At 47.9% G+C, this 22,402-nt stretch overlaps 1 protein-coding gene across 1 annotated transcript in view; it reads right to left on the bottom strand.

Moving 5' to 3' along the window:
* Positions 1–22,402, bottom strand: part of Npffr1 (neuropeptide FF receptor 1) — a 42,507-nt gene that overhangs the window by 13,083 nt on the left and 7,022 nt on the right. The window contains exon 2 of the mRNA XM_006972708.3: positions 10,255–10,569. Coding sequence (XP_006972770.1) covers positions 10,255–10,569 — 315 coding nt within the window. The remainder of the gene's footprint in view (positions 1–10,254; positions 10,570–22,402) is intronic.

The raw sequence follows: 22,402 nt of genomic DNA on the forward strand, positions 1-22,402 counted from the left end.
ACGTGGACACTGCCTTTAGGAAGATGGCTTTTATGTTGACAACTGATTGTCTCTATGACCTTTAGGTTCATCTAGCCCTACCAACCCCCATCCTATTGTCTAGCCTAGGAGTGAGGCCATTCTTTCCTCACATTACCCCTACTATTATTATCCTATTATTATTATTATCATATATCCACAGCCTATATATTATTATCACACATATGAATACTAAAGTCGACCAAACAAATAAGTGAACACAATATAGATAAACACAGATTTTTTTTTTTTTCCCCAAAAAAACAAGGTTTGGCTGTATAGCTCTGGCTGTCCTGGAACTCACTCTGTAGACCAGGCTGGCCTTGAACTCAGAGATCTGCCTGCTTCTGCCTCCCCAGTGCTGGGATTAAAGATGTGCACCACCACTGCACAGCTTAAACATAGATTTTATTTCCCCCACTGAGAACAAAGCTACAAATAAAGAATGAGGTATTGTTAAAATAAATTTTCTGGGGCTGGAGAGATGGCTCAGAGGTTAAGAACACTGGCTGTTCTTCCAGAGGTATTGAGTTCAATTCCCAGCACCCATATGGTGGCTCACAACCGTCTGTAATGAGATCTGGCTCCCTCTTCTGGCTTGCAGGGATACATGCAAACAGAACACTGTATACATAATAAGCAAATAAATCATTTAAAAAATTTTTTTTTCTGATGTTGGACTGGAATCTGAAGTATTAGGATGGACCACAGTTTCTGAAATGCAGGCAAATAGGAGTGAGTTCCAGGCCAGCCAGGGCTATATGGTGAGACCCTGACTTAAAAAAAAATAAAAAATAAAAAAAAATGGACATGAGCCAAAGAACTCTGTGGCAATATGCATGCATTTCACAACTCTGTTGCTTCTGAGAGTCTAGAATCAAGACACCCCAAAGGTCTGGAAGTCAGACCTTTGTTTTTAAATATTGTATTCCTTGGCACGGGGAGATGGCTCAGCAGCTAAGATCACTTGCTGCTCTTGTAGAGGACTCTGCTTCAGTCCTCAGCACCCATACAGTGGCTCACAACCATCCATAACTCTCTAGTTCCAGGAGATCTGATGTCTCCTTCTGACCTCTGTGGGCACCAGGCCTGCATGTGGTACATGTGTATAGATGCAAGCAAAACACTCATATGCATAAAATAAAAACAAATATACTCTAATCAAAGGAAACAAGGGTTTTTGAAGAACTAGTTAACTTCAGGGCTGATGCAAAGAAAACATGAGGTGACCCAGAACATTCTGTGGAGCTAGGAAGGAAACGTCATGGTAGCATATGGGAAGGACACAGAAGCTCCCAACAGCCAGACCCAGAGCAGTGTAAGCAACAAAATAACAGTAGTGCTGGATTTAAAGCCGAGAAGCAGAGGTCCAATTAGTAAGCACAGAGGATTAAAATGTCATCAATAGCGAACAGGACGAGAAGCCCTGTTGTGGGAAGCAACTGTAAAGTCCCTGTGAAGTTAGTGCAAAAATGTAATGAGCCGTGGCATTTGCATATTCTCGGAGGATCCCCCGCAGGGTACTTCATAATTAAGAGAGGGGAGGTGGTGGCTTTACAGCCGAGAGGCAGCAGTTACCGACGGAATCCAGCAAGAAGCACCGCTCTCGTGTGCCTTCTCACATATCCAGACTGCTCTCGCCTGGACGGCGGCGACACTGAATATAATCAAGGTGTAGGGAGCAGGGGGAAGCACCGGAAGTTCCGAGTGAATGTGCACGGCCAGGTCAAGGCTCCAGAGCTTGGACCTCTGGGACATCGGCAAAGCCACGCCCCATACGAGCCAGGCTCAAGAGGACTGGCAAAGCATTCCTCGGGAGTCAAAGTATGATTTTTTTTGTTCTTCAAGACAGAGTTTCTTTGTGTAACCCTGGCTGTCTTGGAAGTAGCTCTGTACCCCAGACTGGCCTCGAACTCAGAGATCCGCCTACCTCTGCCTCCCAAGTACTGGTACTTAAAGGCATACGCCACCACTGCCTGGCTCCAGAGTGTGAATGTTTATGAACAAATGACCAATGTATGAAAAGACTAGCGACTTCCTCCTCCTCCTGGGTGTTTATAGCCTGAGGCTGCTCCCCTAATGAGACTAGCTAACCCCTCTCACTGTGCAGACCCTAATGAGCACCACAATGAGGTTCTGGGTTACATTTGTAGTGCTAGAGAACCACACGTGACCCCAGCTTTACTGTATCCGTCCTTTAAAGAAAAGGGGAAATGTTTGCTTCACAGCTGCCCTGGTCACCTCAGCACACCTACTGAAGGGTCCGAGGAGCCAAGCTGTATGGGTCATGGCATCAGAGGAAACGGGGGAAGCCCATATTGCAAACAATGGATCAGCATTTTCCAAACTCTTTGATGTCAGACCCAGCACCTGTGGCAGACCGGTGGCAGCTAAGAACACAATTCAAAGACCTGGGCCTGGTGGCACAGACTTGTAATCCCAGCAACTCAGGTGGCTGAAGCAGGAAGATGTCAACGTCTGGCCTCCATACCTATGCACACACACTCACACATATATGAGAAAATGTATACATACATGCATGCATACGCATACACATGCAAGAGTAAAAATTTTAAAGAGGCTGGGGGTTTGGAGAGATGGCTCGGTCGTTAAGAGCACTGGCTGTTCTTGCAGAGGACTGGAGTTCAGTTCCCAGCACCCACATGGCAGTTCACAACCACCTATAAGTCCAGGACCGGGGATTTGACTGACATCCATGGGCACCTACACTTATGGGCACACACACACAAATAGATTAATGCCGGGTGATGGTGGCACATGCCTTTAATCCCAGCACTCTGGAGGCAGAGGCAGGTGGATTTCTGTGAGTTCAAGGACCAGCCTGATCTACAGAGTGAGTTCCAGGATAGCCAGGGCTGTTACAGAAAAAAACCTATCTTGGAAAAAAAAAAAAAAAGAGGTTGAGGATGTAGTTTAGTGATAAAGTACCTGCCTAGGATGAGTGACACCTAATTCCAGCCTCCAGGATGGAGGCTGGAGGAGGAAGGAGGGAAGGAAGGAAAGAAACAATGGAAAGCAGCACAAGATCCTGGGTCTGACCTTGGGCTAGACTAGTGGTGCTAGTCTTAATCCAGAACACCATAAAGATTGAGTCTAAATGTTCCAAAGCAACATTCCAGAAGTATTAAACCCCTAAATGCTGAAACCCTAAAAACCAAAATGGAAAACCTCAAACTCCATGGAGGGGGGAAAATGCTATAGAATGGAGGTGTCAAGCCAGGCTCTGGGGAAGACATAGCAATGTGCCCAGGCTGTCCCAGGACGCTTGCATCATGTCAGGAAGGCAGGCAGAGTACCTGGAACCCTGGAAAATGTTATTTTGGTTGTGACATTAAGGATGTTTTCAGAAGAGAGTGTAAGCCTGAGTGGGTAAGGCGAGGAAGGTCTACCACACGAAACATGCGTGAGAACTTGGGACATGGGCCTATAATTACAACACTCGGGAGGTGAAGTTCAAGATCTCCCTAGGCATTCAAGGTCGTCTCAGGCTAAATAAGACCTTTTCTCAAAGACAACAGAAAAGAACTGAGAGTATTGCTCAGTGGTTAAGAGTGCTTGCCACCAAGCGTGACCGCCTGAGTTCGATTCCCAGGACCCACACAGTGGAAGAAGAGAATCTACACCCCCCTCCCCCATAAGTTGCCTGTCGGTGGCCACGTCAGAGGAACTGCAGTTGGCATTGGAGCTTATGGAGCGCGGCCACTGGTTAGCAGAGCAGGCGGGTGCACCCTGGAGAGGCAAAGCCCCAGGGAGTTCCTCTCCAGAATGCCCCTTGTTTCTTCTGTGTCTTCTCCTGTTTGCTGCTGCTGTGCATTACTGTATTGGGCGTGATGTAAGTATTGAGTGGGGCAGTGCCACTGTATCTAGTATAGTACGACTGTTTCATGGGAAAATCCCACTCCTCAGCGGGCAATTTACATGCAGATCTTTTTTTTTTTTTTAAGATGTATTTATTTATTATGTACACAGAAGAGGGCGCCAGATCTCATTACAGATGGTTGTGAGCCACCATGTGGGTGCTGGGGATTGAACTCGGGACCTCAGGAAGAGCAGTCAGTGCTCTTAACTGCTGAGCCATCTCTCCAGCCCTTACATGCAGATCGTAATGAAGATGATTTTTATAGAGCAATGACCCTTAGAGATGTGAGACTTCCTCTCACGTGGATGGAAAATGAAAACAAGGAAGTGTCACGCATCATAGACCCATGGATTCTGCCTGTGGGGAAAAACGGGATGATGATCAAAGATGATCAAATCATGTCTCTGCCCCCAGGATTAGGTCTGAGTTCCTTGGTCCCGAAGCTTACAGAATTCATCACGGGTTTCGGTGTGCACCCTGAAAAAACAAAGTTGTGAAAGGAAATTAAATGGCCCTATTGTATGTAAAGAAAAAAAATAGATGGGTAGCTGGACCACTTGAGGAAAGTTTTGTAGAATAGAATAAGAAGAAGAATTTGCTACCCTGAAACCTCAAACAGCTGCCTGCCGGTACAAAGGAACTGGCTGAAATACGCTTGGCTTGCTTAGGACTTCATTAATTGATAATAAAAGAATCATTGCTTTGGGGTGAAGATGTTATGGTGGGAAAAATAATTCAAAGGAAAATGTTTAACTACACATGGACTTCTAAGAAAAACATAAACGTGTGATCGTAATGTGGTTTCTTCTTGTGTAAAGATTTTAATTTGCTTTTGGAAAATATGTAACTTGTGGTTGTGAGGTAATTTCTTCTTTCATAGAAATTTTTGTCTTAGGTGGTATAAAAAGGGATAAGAGAAAAATAAAAAGAGAATTAAGTTTTGCCCCCCCCCAAAAAAAACTGTCTCTTGTGTGTGTGTAGCCACCAACTCCCACATCTCCTTCCAGTTTCTCTGACCTGCTGGAGATGGACTCCAGAGTTGTTCCCTGACATCTCCATACGTGTGCCATGTACTCCTGTGCTTCTCAAAGCAACAAACAAATACCATTTTAAAAATTAAAAATAAAAGAAACAGCCGGGCAGTGGGGGCACACGCCTTTAATCCCAGCACTCGGGAGGCAGAGCCAGGCGGATCTCTGTGAGTTCGAGGCCACCCTGGGCTACCAAGTAAGCTCCAGGAAAGGCGTAAAGCTACACAGAGAAACCCTGTCTCGAAAAAACCAATAATAATAATAATAATAATAATAATAATAATAATAATAATAATAATATAAAAGAAGCAAGAGGGAGTGATTGCTGTAAAAGAGAGGAAGAGTTGCATTCTCCACGGAGAGCCATGTCCTTAAAGAATATAAGCAAGGGGCTGGAGAGATGGCTCAGAGGTTAAGAGCACTGCTTCTTCTTCCAAAGGTCCTGAGTTCAATTCCCAGCATCCACATGGTGCCTCACAACCCTCTATAATGAGATCTGGTGCCCTCTTCTGGCCTGCAGGGATATGTGCAGACAGAATACTATATGCTTAATAAATAAATAAATCTTTAAAAAAAAAGAATATAAGCAAATACTTATTCACTGCAATCCAAGGCGCCAGCAGAGAGCTGAGGACGGTGGGCGTGGCCAGCCCTAAGGCATGACCTCTGTGTACCTGCCTATAATATATCCCCGAAGTACTCCTTTTCACATGTTGAAATTTTTTGCTTTTTAAAGTTTTCCTCCTCACTGTTTTACATCGTCAAACTCTTTTGAAAGAAATCTTTTTATTTATGCATGAGTGTTTTGCCTGCACGTATGTGTACCATATGCATGTAGTACCTGCAGAAGCCAGAAGAGGGTGTTAGAGCCCCCCTGGAACTGGAGTTACAGGTGATTGTGAGCCACCTCCATGTGGGTGCTGGGAATTGAACCTGGGTCCTCTACAAGGGGATCTTAACTCTTAACTGCTGAGCCATCTTTCCAGCTCCAACCAATCCCTACCTCCTTACTTCTCTCCCTTCCTTCTTTCCTCTCTTTCTTTCTTTTTAGTTTTTCAAGACAGGGTTTCTCTGTCCTGGAACTCACTTCATAGACCAAGATGGCCTCAAACTAATAGATCTGCCTGCCTCTGCCTCCAGAGTGCTGAGATTAAAGATGTGTGCTACCACCACCCGACTTCAAGATCCCTTTTTTATTTTTTTCAAATGTGCATTGGTGCTTTGCCATGGATGCCAGGTCCCCTGGAAGTAGAATTACAGATGGTTATGAGCTTCCATGTGGGTGCTAGGAATTGAACCCAGATCCTCTGGAAGAGCAGTCACTGCTCTTAACCGCTGAGCCATCAAGCCCTCAAGATGTCTTTTTTATGTCTGCATTTGTAAGAAATAAGACTTCTCAAGCTCTTCCCTTTTGGAGCCACTGTTTTTAATATAGATTCTATATAGTGGTGGCCTGTGATTGAGCCTGTCAAACATCTCAAGAGCCAGACATGGTAGCACATAGCTGCATCCCAGAACTCAGAAAGAAGAGTTGGGAGAATCACACATGCCAGACCAGCCTGATCACATAGCCAGGTCTAGGCTAGCTTGAATTACAGAGTTGAGGTCTGGCATTCACCCTAGCTCCCTAAAAAGACTTGAGTGTTCTGCCAATGTGGTGGTTTGAATACCCTCCCTCTATTCCAGGGTGAGGAACCCTTTGAAAGAATTAGAAAGTCTAGTATGTGTGGCCTTGTTGGAGGAAGTGTGTCACTGGGGCGGGCCCTGAGGGTTTTAATAGACCCATGCCAGCTCAGTTCTCTTCTCTTGGCCTATGGATCCAGATGTAGCTCTTAGCTACTTTTCCATTACCAGGTGGTGTTGCCATGCTCCCTACCATGATGATAATGGACTAAACCTCTGAAACTGTAAGCAAGCCCCCAATTAAATGCCTTTTTTTCATAAGAGTTGCCTTGGTCACAATGCCTCTTCACAGCGAGAACTAAGACAGCCATGGGAATCCAGGTGCCTACAGTTACCAAGTGGGATGCTTACAATTACCAGCCACTACTTTGGACCCATTATGAACAGAGCCTACCTGCCCAGAGCTGTTATATCCTCACAAATGCTATTTGGGCATTTGTATACCTGAGTGCTTATGCTTGCAAAAAATATGTGCTATTATTGCCTATTTTATTGTTAAAGTGGCCTTTGGAGAGGTCTGTTTTGTTGCTGTTTTGGCAATGCTTTGCAGTTGATGTTTATTTTCTGTTTGAGGTGTGGTTTCACTGTGTGGTCCAGGCTGGCCTCAAACCAGTGATCCTCCTGTCTCAACTTCTTGAGTTCTGGGATTATAGATTGTTTTAGTCAGGTTTTCTATTGCTCTGAAGGGACACCATGACCACGGCAACCCTTACAAAGGAAAACATATAGTTGGGGTGCCTCGCTTACATTCAGAGGTTCAGTCCATTATCATCATGGTGGCATGGAGGCCGACGGTGCTGGGGAAGTACCTGAGAGCCCTACATTTTGCAAGCAACAGGAAGTGGCCTGAGAACAGACCTGGGAATAGCTTGAGCATAGGAGACCTCAAAGCCAACCTACACCGTGACACTCTTCCTCCAACAAGCCCACACCTACTCCAACAAAGCCACGCCTACTCCAACAAAGCCACGCCTACTCCAACAAAGCCACACCTTCTCCAACAAAGCCACACCTCCTAATAGTGCCACTCCCTTTAGGGGCCGTTTTTCTTTCAAACCACCGCACAGATCATCACACCTGGTGCCACCACTCAAGATTTGAGCGTTCAGGTTGTGTTTCTCGGAATTATGGTTCCAACTCCTAGAAAATGACGTGTACGGGAAACTAGTGAAAGTCGAGAAAACTCTACCAATGGGTACACAGTACTCGGAAGCTTTCTCCCGGCCTTGATTTTCTCCTGTGGTTGTTGGGGAATATGAAGCACACACAAGGATTCGATGCTAGCTTTCCCTTTAGGTCTGAAACTGTCTCAAGGGGCTGGAGAGATGGCTCCGTGGTGAGGAGCACTCGTTGATCTGGCGGACCTGTGTTCAGCCCCTACATGGTGGCTCAGAACCATCTGTCACTCTAGTTCAAGGAGATCTGATACCTTCTTCCAGCCTTTGCAGGCATGAGGAACACATGGGATGCACATATATACATGCAAGCAAAACTCCATACACATAAAACAATGTAATTTTTTAATAAAATAAAAACTTCTAGACTAGGCAAAACACTCACATTTAAAGGCACCTCTGGACTCAGAGTTCTTCAGAGAAGCCACCAATATTGCCATTTTTTTTCATGGCTTTTGAAAAAAAAATTGTCTTATTTTTATTTATCTGCATATGTGTGTATCTGTGTTTAGTTGTGTGTACATGAGTGCAGGTACATGTGGAGGGCAGAGGTGTTAGATCTCCTGGAGCTGGAGTTACAGACAGTTGTAAGCTAACCAATATGGGTGCTAAGAACTCAACTCAGGTCCTCTGGAGAGCCACACATACTCTTTACCACTCAGCCATCTCTCCTCCGTGGTTGTGTGTGTGTGTGTGTGTGTGTGTGTCTGTGTGTGTGTGTGTACAGTTCACGTATGGAAGTCAGAGGACAACTTGCAATAGATTCATTCCTTCCACCACACGGGTCTCAGGGATGAAGCTTGGGTGTCCAACATGACAAGAAGCACTCTCCCTGCTCAGCCATCTTGCTGGCCCATCATGTTTGTCCACACTCGGAAATGGACTATAAATACGAGCATGTTTTACATCGCCATTATTTTCTTCTTCTTTTTGTTTTGTTTTGTTTTTTGAGACAGGGTTTCTCTGTGTAGCTTTGCCCCTTTCCTGGAACTTGCTTTGTGGACCAGGCTGGCCTTGAACTCACAGAGATCCACCTGCCTCTGCCTCCCAAGTGCAGGGATTAAAGGCGTGCGCCGCCGCCGCCACCGCCGCCGCCGCCGCCGCCGCCGCCGCCGCCGCCGCCACCACCACCACCACCACCACCACCGCCCGGCCATTGCCATTATTTTCAACCGACCACAAAACCCACTGTTTTGGGCATACAGGTCCACAAGCTTGATGAACACATGCAGTCATGCAGCCCATCACATTCAAGATATGGACGTCGTGTATTACCCCAGGAAGCTCCCACTCATTGCTTTATCATTGGACCCCCCACCCCCATTCCCTGATTCTGTCGATTTGCTTTCTCTAGAGACAGAAAATACAGTTTGACTTTCGAAAATGTCATATAAGTAATCACACAGTGCATACCCTTTTGAGACTGGTGGACTAGAGTGGGCTAGACTGTCCGTGGGTGCTGGAAAAAGGATATAGTTTGTGTTTGGCATCTCTGCAGGGATAGGGGACTCCACAGTGAGTAAAGTCTCCACCAGGCACACAGCCAGAAGGGTCTCCATGAGTTCCCTTTAGGGTCCAGGAACCTGAAAAACTCAGGCTTCCCCTCCCTGGAGCTGAGTCAATAAAGCCACTATAAGGAGGGAATGCAGACCAAGTAGGAGCCTCTGGGAACTCCGGGCTGGATAATCTTCCCACGCAGACCTCTAGGGGGCTCCACAGCTTGGGAAGCTGGTCACTCCCTGCCTGGAGCCTCAAAAACTCTGATATTAAGTCAAGAAAGGCAGATCACCGGAGAAGAGTGTGTGACATTTGGACACTGTGGGGATGTAGAGGCGGATGGTCTAGTTCGATTTAAAGACCTCCTACGCAGTCCCTGCTCAGTGGCCAGCCAGTCCCTACTCGGACATCCCCAGCCACTGGGAGTTCATTAACTACAGGACAGAACTATCTTCTGTGGGAGAGTGGGTGAAAGGAGTGGATTTCCAGGTCTTCCTGTGGAAGAAAGTCGCCCACCTTCTCCTCCTCCCACCTCTAGTTCTGCCCACGAGAGCTCTCTCCAAGGGCCAAAGGGGATCTGATTAGACAGAGGGGTGTGAGAACATTGGCCTCAACACTGACACGCTATGTAATTTCAGACCCGTCCCTTAACTGCTCAGGGCACATTTCCTCATCCGTAAAAATGAGGATAATAACAAAGCATGCTTGGTTGGATTACTATGGGGATTAATTAAGATAAGGCACAAACCATATGTAGCATCATGCCTGGCACAAAGAAGATGATTAACCTATTAGACCTGTTATTCCTAGGCTGGTCCCTTATCCACAACTCTATCAGAGTCTGAGACATGGCCCTTTGGCCAACAGGCCAGCCTGGTGACCCCCATCTTCCCAGCTTCCGCTTCAGCCTTCAGCCAGAGAGTGGAAGGGAAAGGGGAGGGCCTTCCTGCTACCCCTCGGTCATACTTACCAGTGATGAGGTTGTCCACGAGGGTGGTGGGCATGCAGAAAATGCCCACCAGCAGGTCGCTGACAGCCAGGTTGAGGATGAACATGTTGGTGACGGTGCGCATGTGCCGGTTCTTGAGCACGATGAAGCAGACGAGGGTGTTGCCCACCATGCAGAGGAGGAAGATGAGCACATAGGCCGCAATGAACATGGCTGCCACTGGGGAGGAGTGTTGGTAGTAGGAGGAGAAGGTGAGGTTGACGGTCAGGGTCGCCTCGGCGTCACTCCCGTTCTGACTCAAGGGCCAGCTGCCATTGGGAGGCTGGGCGGGCTCGTCTAGGACCGGAAAACAAGAGTCAGGACCTACGCCAAGAAGGGATGGCTGACTTCACCCCTGAAAGGCGACCCTTGGATGGGGACGTAACTCAGAGTGCTCGCCTCACACGCAGGAAGCCGTGGGTTGATCCCCCCAGTCCCACATAAAGTGGGTGTAGGGGCACCATGCCTTTAATTCAAGCATTTGGGAGGTGGTGGCCAGAGGATCAGAAGTTCAAGGTCACCCTCGTCTACCTAGAGGGTTTGAGACTGATCTCAGCCAAATGAGACCTTCAAAGAAAAGAAAGGAAAAGTCCACGTTTCTTTGTGTCCCGTGTGCCAGATCCTAAGCCTACTCATTACTGTCCTCACTATTCCAAGGACAAATGGACACACAGATCAAGGATTTTATTATTTTTTTAACTTTTAGATTTATTTTATGAGTGTTTTGCCTGCACACATGTACGTGCACCGTCTGTGTACCTGGTGTCTGTGGAAGTTAGAAGGCATCAGATGAGGATGGTTGTGAGTCACAGTGTGGGTACTAGGAACCAGACTAGATTCTCTGTAAGAGTAACAAGTGCTCTTGATCATTGAGCCATCCTCGAGCCGCTGATCAAAGCCTTCCAATTATCCCCAACTCCCACCCACACTGGCCAAGACTCATTCTCCAACCATGCTGGTCACTCTCCATCGATGCCTTCCACTTGCCTTCACTTCATCTTTGGGGCCTCAGAAGACCTCTCTTCGTGTGTAGGGTGACAAGGTCTTACATATCAGGCTAGCCCTGAACTCACCATGTAGCCAAGGATGATCTTGAACTTCTCATGCTCCTGCCTCTACCTCCTGAGTGCTGAGACTACGTGTGTAGTTTATATGAGAGAACCAAGGGCTTAGTACATGTTAAGCAAGCACACTATCGACTGAGCAAATACTGGGCATGTTAGGCAAGTACACACTATCCCCAGGTCCATGAGTCTAACTCCGAAAGAACCCCATTCCACCAGCTTCTGGTTAGACTCAGCCAATGGGAGGCCCGGACGGAGGTGGGAAGGCAAGAGAAGAGTCAGGATTTGTTTCCTGGCTTCCTTCCGGCCTGGCCCAGTGCTGCCAGAAGACACAGCTCTTGTCCTGTGGGACCACTCCTGATGGTGCTTTCAGTGTACCCTCATGTCTAGATACTTTAATTCCCCCAAATCATGGGTCGGTGGTCTTTGGAAGTGGGGCTTTTGAGAGCGAGTCAGAATTACATGAGGTTATAGGGCGGGGCCCTTGTGACATCATTGATGGTTTCACAAGATGAGAAGAGTCCTGAGATAGTGTGCTTGCTCTATATTTTTAAATGGACTCTGTGTGTGTGTGTGTGTGTGTGTGTGTGTGTGTGTGTGTGTGTGTACCCTTGAAGGCCAGAAGAGGGCACCAGATCTCCTGAGTTATGTGTGAGCTGCCTGACATGGGTGCTGGGAACTGAACTCCCATCCTCTGCAAGAGCAGCAAGTGCTCTTAATGGCTGGGGCCTCTCTCCAGTCCTATGCTTGCTCTAGTTTGCCATGCAAGGCCCTCACGGCGTTAGCATGCAAGGTAAGGGTCCTGCCTGACCAGATAAGCCATGCTTGTGGACTTCTCAGCTTCCAGAACCATGAGCTAAACTAACTTCTATTCTTTATAAAGTACTCAATCTTAAATATTTTGGTAGAGCAATAGAAAAATGGACCAAGACACTCCTCTTCCGGGGCAAGAGCAGCAACCTGTTCTTTCTCTTCGCACCAACGACCCTGCCATAGCAGACAGCTATAGCATCCTGCTCTTGCCAGCCCTGGAGTCAAGCATGCATGGAGGTGCCCTGTGCCACGTGTTTCTCATCAGAAGCAGGCTGGGTATATGTTTTTCTAGTCCTGCTTTGGAGGGAGCAGCCCAGTGTCCAACCACAGCTCTTCTGGGAAGTCATTAGTTGTGGTGAGTCATGGTGTTGTCTCAAAAATGTTCATCGTGTCTTCCTCTGGGATGGAATGGGGCCCATTCTGGAGGATGAGGTGTCTCTGAGGGATCTTTCCGTGGAGCCCAGAGCTCAGCCACTGGCTAGGAGGCACACAGGAGGGCCGGGGAGGAGGGGCACCTGGGGGCTGGAGACAGCTGGGAGCAGCAGGCTACTGAGCTGGCACCATCAGGACTGCAGGGGCCAGTGGGGACTGTAGGAGGATGTGGCGGGGTGAGGGTCTGCTGACGGGGAAAGAACTGAGAGGGGACGGCACGTTCCCACACTTTCAAGCACTCTGATGGCACTCAAACACCTTTACTGTTATATAAACACATCAGACATATACATAAGAGACTCTTCGGGGAATATACATGAGAGTATAAAGTTTAATGAACCATTAGGGACGGAATGGTAAAAAGGACTCCCATGTGAATACTGTCCACCTTCAACAACCACTGACTCTCTTCTTCACTTATTCTGAAGCAAGTATCAGCCAACATTTCTTTTCACTGAAAAATAGTTTTGTATCTAAAAAAAAAAAGAAGACATCTAGTTTTTTTTAAACTGGAGATCCAGGAGCTGGACAGGGAGCTCAGTGAGTAGAGAGAGCACTTGACGGACATCCACAAAGCCCAGGTCCCGTCCCCAGCAGCACACAAGCCAGGTGTGGTCCACCCATAAATCTAGACCTCCAGGGGCAGGATGACAGGTTCAAGGTCATCCTTGGCTACCTGTTGAGTTTGAGGCCAGCCTGGACGACCTGAATCCTTTCCACAAAACCAAACCAAACCGGGCCATGGAGACGGCCCAACAGGTAAGGTGCCCGCTGTCAAGCCTGATGACCTGAGTTTGACCCCTGGAACCCACCTGGAGAAGAGAACCGACTCCCACACAGTGTCCTCTGACCTCCATTGACATGCCGAAGTATGTATGTGTGTCCCCCTAACCTGTGCGTGCGCACGCACGCACACATCACACATACACATAATAAGTAAAAGTTTAAATTAAAAAAAAAAAAAACGACTCCCCCTTCTTCTACCACACTTAGGTGATGTCACTCCTCAGCCTCTCGGGTCACAGGTTTCGCTGTCTCTTCACCAACCACCAGTCCCCACAGCTCATTTGTGCTGAAGATCATGTGGCTTGTCTGTGGGGTTTCCTGAGGGCTGGAGGGCGCGGACTGCCCCCACATGGTATTTTTTCTTACGCTCCACTCTCTTTGTGCTCTGGAGTTCTTGTAATCTGCAGTTAAAGCTAAAGCAGTGATGCCAAGGTGTGTCTGGGGAGCCTGGCGGCCTCACCTGATCCCTTTTTAAACACCCACGATGACCATGGACTCACCATGTAGCTGAGACCGGCCTTGAAGTGGCTTGTTTGTTTAAGATTTATTTGTTATTTTTGTCTTATGTATGTGAGTGTTTTGACTGCATTTATGTCTGTGTAGCATATGCATACAGTTGGCCTGATGCCAGAAGAAGGTGTCAATTACAGATGGTTGGGAGCTGCCACGTGGGTGCTGGGCATCTAACATGCGTCTTCTGCAAGAGCAGTAAGTGAGCTCTCTCTCTCTCTCTCTCTCTCTCTCTCTCTCTCTCTCTCTCTCTCTCTCTCCCTCTCTCTCTCCCTTCCTCTCCACTCTCTCTCTTTCTCTCTCTTTCTCCGGGGCTTCCCTGTGTAGCCCTGGCTGTCCTGGATCTCACTCTGTAGACCAGGCTGGCCTTGAACTCACAGAGATCCGCCTGCCTCTGCCTCCTGAGTGCTGGGATGAAAGGCGTGCGCCGCCACCACTGCCCGGCTAGTAAGTGCTCTTAACCACTGAGCCGTCTATCTCTCTAGCCCTTAGCCTTGAACTCTGGGTCTTCCTGCTCCCACATGCCATGCCTGCACCACTAGGCCCCTCTCTCCTTAACTCAGCCTTCAATGCCCAGCAGGCTCTGACCCCTGCTGACCTCTCCACGGACTTGAATAGCTCCACTTCTCCTGTACCCATGAAGTTCGGGACACTTGCACATCCTCTTGCGTTTTCCGACCCCAGGGCCTTTGGTCTTCTCCTCCTCCCCATCTCAACTCTGATGTCTGCCTGGAGAAGCTGGACCTGATGGCTCCATTTAAAACAGGCGCCCCGGTCGTACCCCTCGTTTGGGTCCCGTTTGTGAATCTGCCCATGATTTATTAAGGTTCACTGTCTTCCCCCGTACTCCCCACCCCATGTGTTTAAGAGTTATCTCCTGGACTGGCACGTGCTGCCCTGTCTGGTTGGGAACTGTCTCAATCTTGTCAGCGCCTGGTCATATAGTAAATTGTTCGATAAACAACCAGTAATAATAGAGTGAATAAATAGGTAGAGGAAATTGCCAGAAACGTTTCAGGCTGGATCCTAGCCTGCTTCCTTTACTCACTTTGCTCAGCCCTCAAATGAGCTCATTATCTAGTCTGTCCCTTTGAAGTGTCTTGGAGTGACCTTGCCCATCTCTAATGTCTAAACACCTGGGCATCCATCCCAAGACTTAGCCCGGCTCCCAGCACTGAATAATCCCAGAAGAAAACCTCCTATTCCTGTCTATTTCCTCTGACCCAGAGCCCTCACACCTCCACCAGTCTGAGCCCCATGCCAGCAGCCAGAACCTCATTAACACTCTCCACTCAGCCTTTCTGGGCCCTGGCAGCTGCCCTTACGATTACATCCTGTGAACTTTTCATCTGCTGAACCCAATTACATTCCCCAATTGGATGAGTTTCCCAGAAGCCTCAGGATGTAATGATGGCTGCCTCTAGGGTATCCTGATGAGCTTAGGAGGCCACACCTGTACCAGAAAAAGCTGGACTAAAGCGGTCAGAGCACAGTCTCTCAAAGTGAGGTTGTTAACTACCCGCATCACATGGAACTCCTCAGAGTCTCAAGCCTTATCCCTGACCCAGAGAACCAGAAAACCTGGTGCGGGCGGGGAGGGGTGGGCAGTACAACAATCTGTTTTACTTATTTATTTTTCATCCCAAGAAAAAATTAGTTTTTATTTTGTGTGTAAGAGTGTTTTGCCTGCATGTATTTATGTATACCAAGTATGTGCCTGGTGCCTGAGGAGGCCAGAGGAGGGTGCCAGGTCCCATAGAGCTGGAGTTGCAGATGGTTGTGATCCACCTTGTAGGTGTTGGGAACTGAACCAGGGTCCTTTGCCAGAGCATCAAGTGCTCTGAACCACTGAGCCATCTCTCCAGCCTTCCTCTCTGTTCTTTGTTATTTTTAGTTTTTGCGTGTATGTGTTCACATGTGTGTGTGCACACACTTACATATATACGTATGTGAGTTTGCAGGCCAGAGGTCAATGCCAGGTGTCTTCATCAACTACTATCTACTCTCGCTGAACCTGGAGCTTGCCAATTTGGCTAGACTGGCTGCCCGGCAAGCCCTGGGATCCTCCTGTCTTTGGCTCCCCAGCACTGAGATGGTAACAGGTGCATACCACAGCCCCTGGCTTTTTCATGTGGGTTCTGGGGGGTGGGTGTGCCTCAGGTCCCCCAAATGCTTGTAGAAAGCACTTTACCTGTTGCCATCTCCCCAGTCCTTATTTTTATTTGCTGTTTTGCAGCGCTGAGAATTGAACCTGGGGCCTCATGCTTGCTAGGCAGGTGCTGTATCACTGGGTACCAGCCATCTCTTTGAAATTTTAAAGCATTAGATGGGGGTATGGTTCGATGGTAGAGTACTTGCTTATCATGTACAGGGCCTGGGTTCAATCCCCAGCACTGTCAAAACAAAACAAGCAAACAAACAAAAAAAAAAAAAATGAAAGCATTTCCTGGCCACGGCCTAGGGTAGATCATGTTACTTCTAGGAACCGGATCCCTTTTACTACACTAGATAGAGGTCAGAGGTCAAGTTCACTTGATTCCGGGTCCCCTGATGGCAGCCAAGTAGCAGCAAAAGACCTGTGAACAAGAAGCAAAGTCCAAAGAAGGAGCCCAGCCCAGACCCAGGCTAGGTGTGCCCCAGAGTTCAGAGCCTTCTTAACCAGCATTGGCGCTACCTTCCGGTTTGTCCTGGTAACACAAGGGAGTTCAGCCCCAGATTCATTCAATATCACTTCTGGGGGCCTATTGGTGAACCCTGGCACCGGAACCCCTGAGGAACGCCAGCCACACTAGGGGCTGCCAAAGGCACGGAGCACACAGATGGTGAATAACCACTTGAAACAAAAAGTTCAAACTCATTGGCAACGTGAGAGATGCCCTTTAAAAGAGAACTCAGTGTAACCTTTTCATCAGTCAGATTGGCAAAGACAGCGGGGCTCCGTGGAGAGGTTGGAGTGCGGTTGCTCACAGCAGGGGCGGGGCACCAGCCTCAACCAGTGACTGGTTCCCAGACCTGCCACTCCACTTCGGGAAGAGGGGGTTATCATGGTGTTTAGAAAGAGGTCTGGTGGCATGGGGAAAATATTGACCTCGAGTTGTAGTGGTCACAAAACAGTATAAACATTCACTATTTTTTTTTTTTTTTTTTTGGTTTTTCGAGACAGGGTTTCTCTGTGTAGCTTTGCGCCTTTCTTGGAGCTCACTTGGTAGCCCAGGCTGGCCTCGAACTCACAGAGATCCGCCTGGCTCTGCCTCCCGAGTGCTGGGATTAAAGGCGTGCGCCACCACCGCCCGGCCAACATGCACTATTTTAATCCCATATAAAATGTGTGTATGAGAAATGCAGATGATTTTTTTTTTTGAATGACAGTATTTGTCCATTGGGGGGTGGCGTTTCTTCAGACGATTTTTTGGTTTCCTTCATTCTAACCCTTGATTTTGACTCTTCTGATCACAGGGAAATGGAAACTTGGGATAAAATACGGACGATGTCCTTGACTCTCCAACTCACACCACAATCACCTTGATTTTAAGGAGGCATTTCTCTATACCACCCCACCGCCCCTTGGGTCTGGAGGTGGCATTTGGGAATACTTTCTTTAAAAGCTCCTCTGATGAGTCCCTTGTGATTTGAGAGCCACTGACTTGTGCCATTTCTGCCCTCAAGCACCAAGCTTTAGTGAGGCTTTAACACTTGGAGGGGTGGGTGTCCCCAAAGTCTTTGATGTACTTTGATGCACTTCTGCAAAGGCTTTCTCTTGTTCTGGCATGAAATGATTCCTGTCCAGAAGGCAATTATGGTCTTTGAATGTGTTGGATCCTCTCTAAACAGAACACACACTTTCAGGGGAACAGTGAGCACGGGAGGGTGCCGACCACTCTACTCCGCTTCCTGGAGCACGGTGAGTTTTCCCTTGAGGCTCCAGCCCTTCTTCCTGCATGCAGCATTTGGGGGGACTGCCAATCAGAAGTCTGCACCCATGCCCAGACAAATGACAGCCAATGAGAGTTCGTTTGCTTTGGATCTGATTGTGGGTCCTAGTAACGCAGCTTTCCTGTCCACTGGATGACCATTCAACCCCCTTCCTAGTAGTTTCTGGTTGGTCGAGTTGGCACCAGCATCTGTTGCTTGCCACCTCGGCATCTTGGTTAATAGAAGGGGACTTAAGTTGATCATCCTGGGCCTCTGCGGGGTTTGAATGCTTGGCCCATAGGGAGTGGCACTATGAGGAGGTGTGGCCTTGTTGAGTAGGTGTGGCCTTGTTGGAGGAAGTGTGCCACTACGGGGGTGGGTTTTGGGGTCTCCTATGCTTAAGCTATACCCAGCGTGGTTCACAGTTGCTTCTTCTGCTCCCTAAGGATCAAGCGGTAGAACTCTCAGCTCCTTCTCCAGCACCGTGTCTGCCTGCATGCCACCATGATGATAATGGACTAAACCTCTGTACTGTAAGCCAGCCCCGATTAAAAGTTTTCCTTGATAAGAGTTGCCTTGGTTGTGGTGTCTCTTCACAGCAACAGAAACCCTAACTAAGACGGAAGTTACTACCAGGGACTGATATGATAGGCCTGACCATGATTTTGTTTGGAGTAGTACAGACTTTGGGACTGTGGCTTAGGAAAGCAGTAGAACGCTTTAAGTGCTGCTTAACGGGCCATACTGGTAGGAGCATGGAAGACAGTGGTTCTGAGAGTGAAAAACTGTGGCAGCCTGGCTCAAGAGGTTTCAGAGAAGAATTTTATTATGTTGCCTAGAGATCATTCGTGTGATATTTTGGTGAAGAATGTGGCTACTTTTTACCCTTGTCCAAAAAGTCTGCCTGAGGCTAAAGTGAAGAGTTTTGGATTAATTGCATTGGCAAAGGAATTCTCAAAACAGCCTAGTATAGACTCTGTCATATGGTTATTAGTGTTAACTCTAATGAAGATTTATAATGAAAAGGAATAAACTGGGGAAGGGAAAATACAAAACATACAATTTGAGAAGGGAAGGGGCACCAGGCGGTAGAGTGGAGGTAAGTCCTGTGTTCAAGGAGATGAACAGATTAAGAAATGGGATAAAGGGCCGGGCGGTGGTGGTGCACGCCTTTAATCCCAGCACTCGGGAGGCAGAGCCAGGAGGATCTCTGTGAGTTCGAGGCCAGCCTGGGCTACCAAGTGAGTCCCAGGAAAGGCGCAAAGCTACACAGAGAAACCCTGTCTCAAAAAACCAAAAAAAAAAAAAAAAAAAAAAAAGAAAAAAAGAAATGGGATAAAGGGAGTGGTGACCTCAGGGCAAGACCCCACCCAGCTCTAAGCTTCAAACTTGTGAAAAGGAATTAAAGAATATCTTAGGTCCAGGTGTGGTGGCACACCTTTAACCCCAGTACTCAGAAGGCAGAGGCCAGCAGATGTCTGAGTTTGAGGCCAGCCTGGTCTACAGAGCAAGTTCCAGGACAGCCAAGCTTAGACAGTGAAGGAAACCATGGTAACCCGAAAGCTGGTGAAGATGTAATTGAACAAGGGGACCATGTTTCAGCCCTAGCAAGCAGCAGAACTTGGCAGCTTTGGCCACATGGTTCTGGCTTTAGAGTCAAGGATACAAGAAAGGGGTTATGGAGTCTCCCTCTGAGACTAGGGAAAGCCACTGAGGACAGGCATGTGGCAGGGGTATCCCTGCATGGAGGCGCAGACAGGCCATTGCTTGAGGCTATGAAGGTGAAGCCTGAATTGCCTTGGAGACCCCAAGATGTTGGAGATGCCAGAGTCATGGGATATCTGCCGAGGAAAGCTGCTAACAGGGAGTGGAACCAGCCCAAGAGAAAGAAGTGTGTTGCAGTCAACAAGCTGAATTGGAAATACAAAGAGCATTTTGACATCAGACATGGAGATGCGGAGTTTGGAGTTTTCCCAGCTAGTTTTTGGTCTTGCTTTGGTCCAGTATTTCCTCACTATGTTCCTTTCCCTATTTTTGCAACAATAATGTATATCCCATGCCATTATATGTTGGAAATATGTGATTTTTTTTTTATTTTATAGGTGATTACAGTTAAGACATTGCATGAATCTCAGAAAAAACTTTGAACTTTGGACTTTTAAACATTGTTGAGACTGTGATAAACTATGGGGACTTTAGAAGTTAAACTAAATGCATTTTGTATTATGTTATGGCTACAAGCATATGGGGGCCAGAGAGTGGAATGTGGTAGTTTGAATAGGTATGCCCCCCAATAGACTCATGTGTTTGAATGCTTGGCCCATAGGGAGTGGCACTTTTAGGAGGTGTGGCCTTGTTGGATGAAGTGTGTCACTGTGGGCACGGGCTTTAAGGTCTCATATATGCTCAAGCCATGCACAGTGTGAAGGTTCACTTCCTGTTACCTACAGATCAAGATGTAGGACTCTCAGCTCCTTCTCCAGCACCATGTCTGCCCGCATGCTGCCAGGTCCTGCCATGATGATAATGGACTAAACCTCTGAAACTGTAAGCCAGACCCAATGAAACATTTTCCTTTATAGGAGTTGCCATAATTATGGTGTCTCTTCACAGCAACCGGAGCCCTAACTAAGGCAGTAAGTAAAAACAAGTGAGCCTTCGGAAATCCTTGGCGTTGACAAACCCGAACAGATGACCATACGAAATGTGTGTGCCTGTGTGTCTGCGCACCACTTGAGTGCCTGGTGCCTTCGGAGGCCAGAAGAGGGCACCCTCCCCCCACCGTTGTGGATGATCGTAAGCCAGAGCAGCCAATGCTCTTACACTGAGCCACCTCTTTAGCCCCTAAGCAAGCCCTTTTATCTCCTTGTTGGACCAGGCCTGCTGTATGTAGTTAGACCCCATCAACCACCTGGAGAGGTCAGGCCCCGCCCCCTCCAGCTGACCAACTCCTGTTGAAGATGAAGACACATCCATCCTGGTGGAGGGAAAAGACAAACCACCCAAGATGGGTGTGATTCAGCCATGCCTGCCCCAAGCCCGGTCCCTAGATACAGCAGGTGTAACAAGGCCTTGTAAACAAACGGTCCTTAAGTGCCTTCGAGTCCCGAGGCCCCCAGATCATGCCCTTCCCCATAGCAAAGCCACTACCATTCCAGGGCACCTGCCCCCTCCAGTGAGTGAGCCCAGCTTCCCTGAGTGAGCCCAGGCCCCATCTAGTGGCCGAAGTGAATAAGGAACTTGCTCCATCTGAAATGGGCTTTGAAAGAGCCATCAGGCAGTTAGTTCTCTCTCAGCTGCTGCTTCTCTGGCTAAAAACCAGGCCGTTTCTTTCTTTCTTTCTTTCTTTCTTTCTTTCTTTCTTTCTTTCTTTCTTTCTTTCTTTCTTTCTTTCTTTCTTTCTTTCTTTCTTTCTTTCTTTCTTTCTTTCTTTCTTCCTCTCTCTCCCTCTCTCTGTGTGTCTCTGTCTCCCTCTCTTTTGTGTGTGTGTGTGTGTGTGTGTGTGTGTGTGTGTGTGTGTGTGTAGCCCTAGCTGTCCTGGATCTCACCCTGTAGGCCAGGCTGGCCTCGAACTCACAGAGATCCGCCTGCCCCTGCCTCCTGAGTGCTGGGATTAAAGGCGTGCGCCACCACTGCCCGGCTTACACAGGGCCTTTCCATTTCTCATTTTTCCCCCCAGCAACTCTCTGGTGTGTGTTTGCTGTTTCACCATCAACACCCGTGTTCAGAAACACCTCCCTTCACGTCCTTTACTTCTCCTGGAAACGGAATCGCTCTCATCTCACATATTAAGCACATCCCCCCAGCCCCTTGAAAGGGATTCCAAACTTTAGAAAGACGGGTGTCTCAGTAGTTAAGAGCACTTGCTGCTCTTGGTGAGGATCTAGGTTTGGTTCTCAGCACCCACATACTGGTTCACAACCACCTGTTACTCCAGTTCTAAGACATTTGTTGCCTGCTTCTGGCTTCCATGGGCACCAGGCACACACAGTATAATATGCATGCAGATACTCACATAAAATTTAAAAAAAGAAAAGAAAACCTTTTTAAAAAGGTAAGCAGAGGTGGAACAGACTTAAAGGGGACAGAGATTCCATCCTTCGGCTTGCTCTGGGCCAGGCTGAACATGTTCTGTAGTTTCCTGTCTGTCTACAGTTTCCTGTGTATCTGTAGTTTCCTGTCCATGCTCTGTGATGGCTACTTCTTCCGGGTCAGCCTGCTCAATCCCTCAATACCACACTGTTCACCTTATTCCACTTCCTAGTGCCGCTACATATAGAAGATTCTTTCCTTCCTCTACACTGGACACATCTTAGAGGCAGCTGCCAAGCCTCACTCAGCTTCAAAGGCCACCACTATCTAGCCTAGAACACAGAGATGGTGAATGAATGGTTCCTCGTTCTGAGGGTAATGAATTTTCCTCCAAGCACTGCTTTAGCTGCCCTACACGGCTCTGCTTTCTGTTCTTTTCATGGTTATTGGCCCTTTCAAAAAGGGAAGGGGTGGTCTCATGCAGCCTAGGCTGCTCTTGGTCTTCCTACCTCCACATTCCAAGTGCTGGGATTAGAGGTGTGCCTCACCTTGCCAGCTTTAAACATGTGTCTTATGCACTA

The sequence above is a fragment of the Peromyscus maniculatus genome, chromosome 21 (genome assembly GCF_049852395.1).
Source record: "Peromyscus maniculatus bairdii isolate BWxNUB_F1_BW_parent chromosome 21, HU_Pman_BW_mat_3.1, whole genome shotgun sequence".
NCBI lineage: Eukaryota > Metazoa > Chordata > Mammalia > Rodentia > Cricetidae > Peromyscus > Peromyscus maniculatus.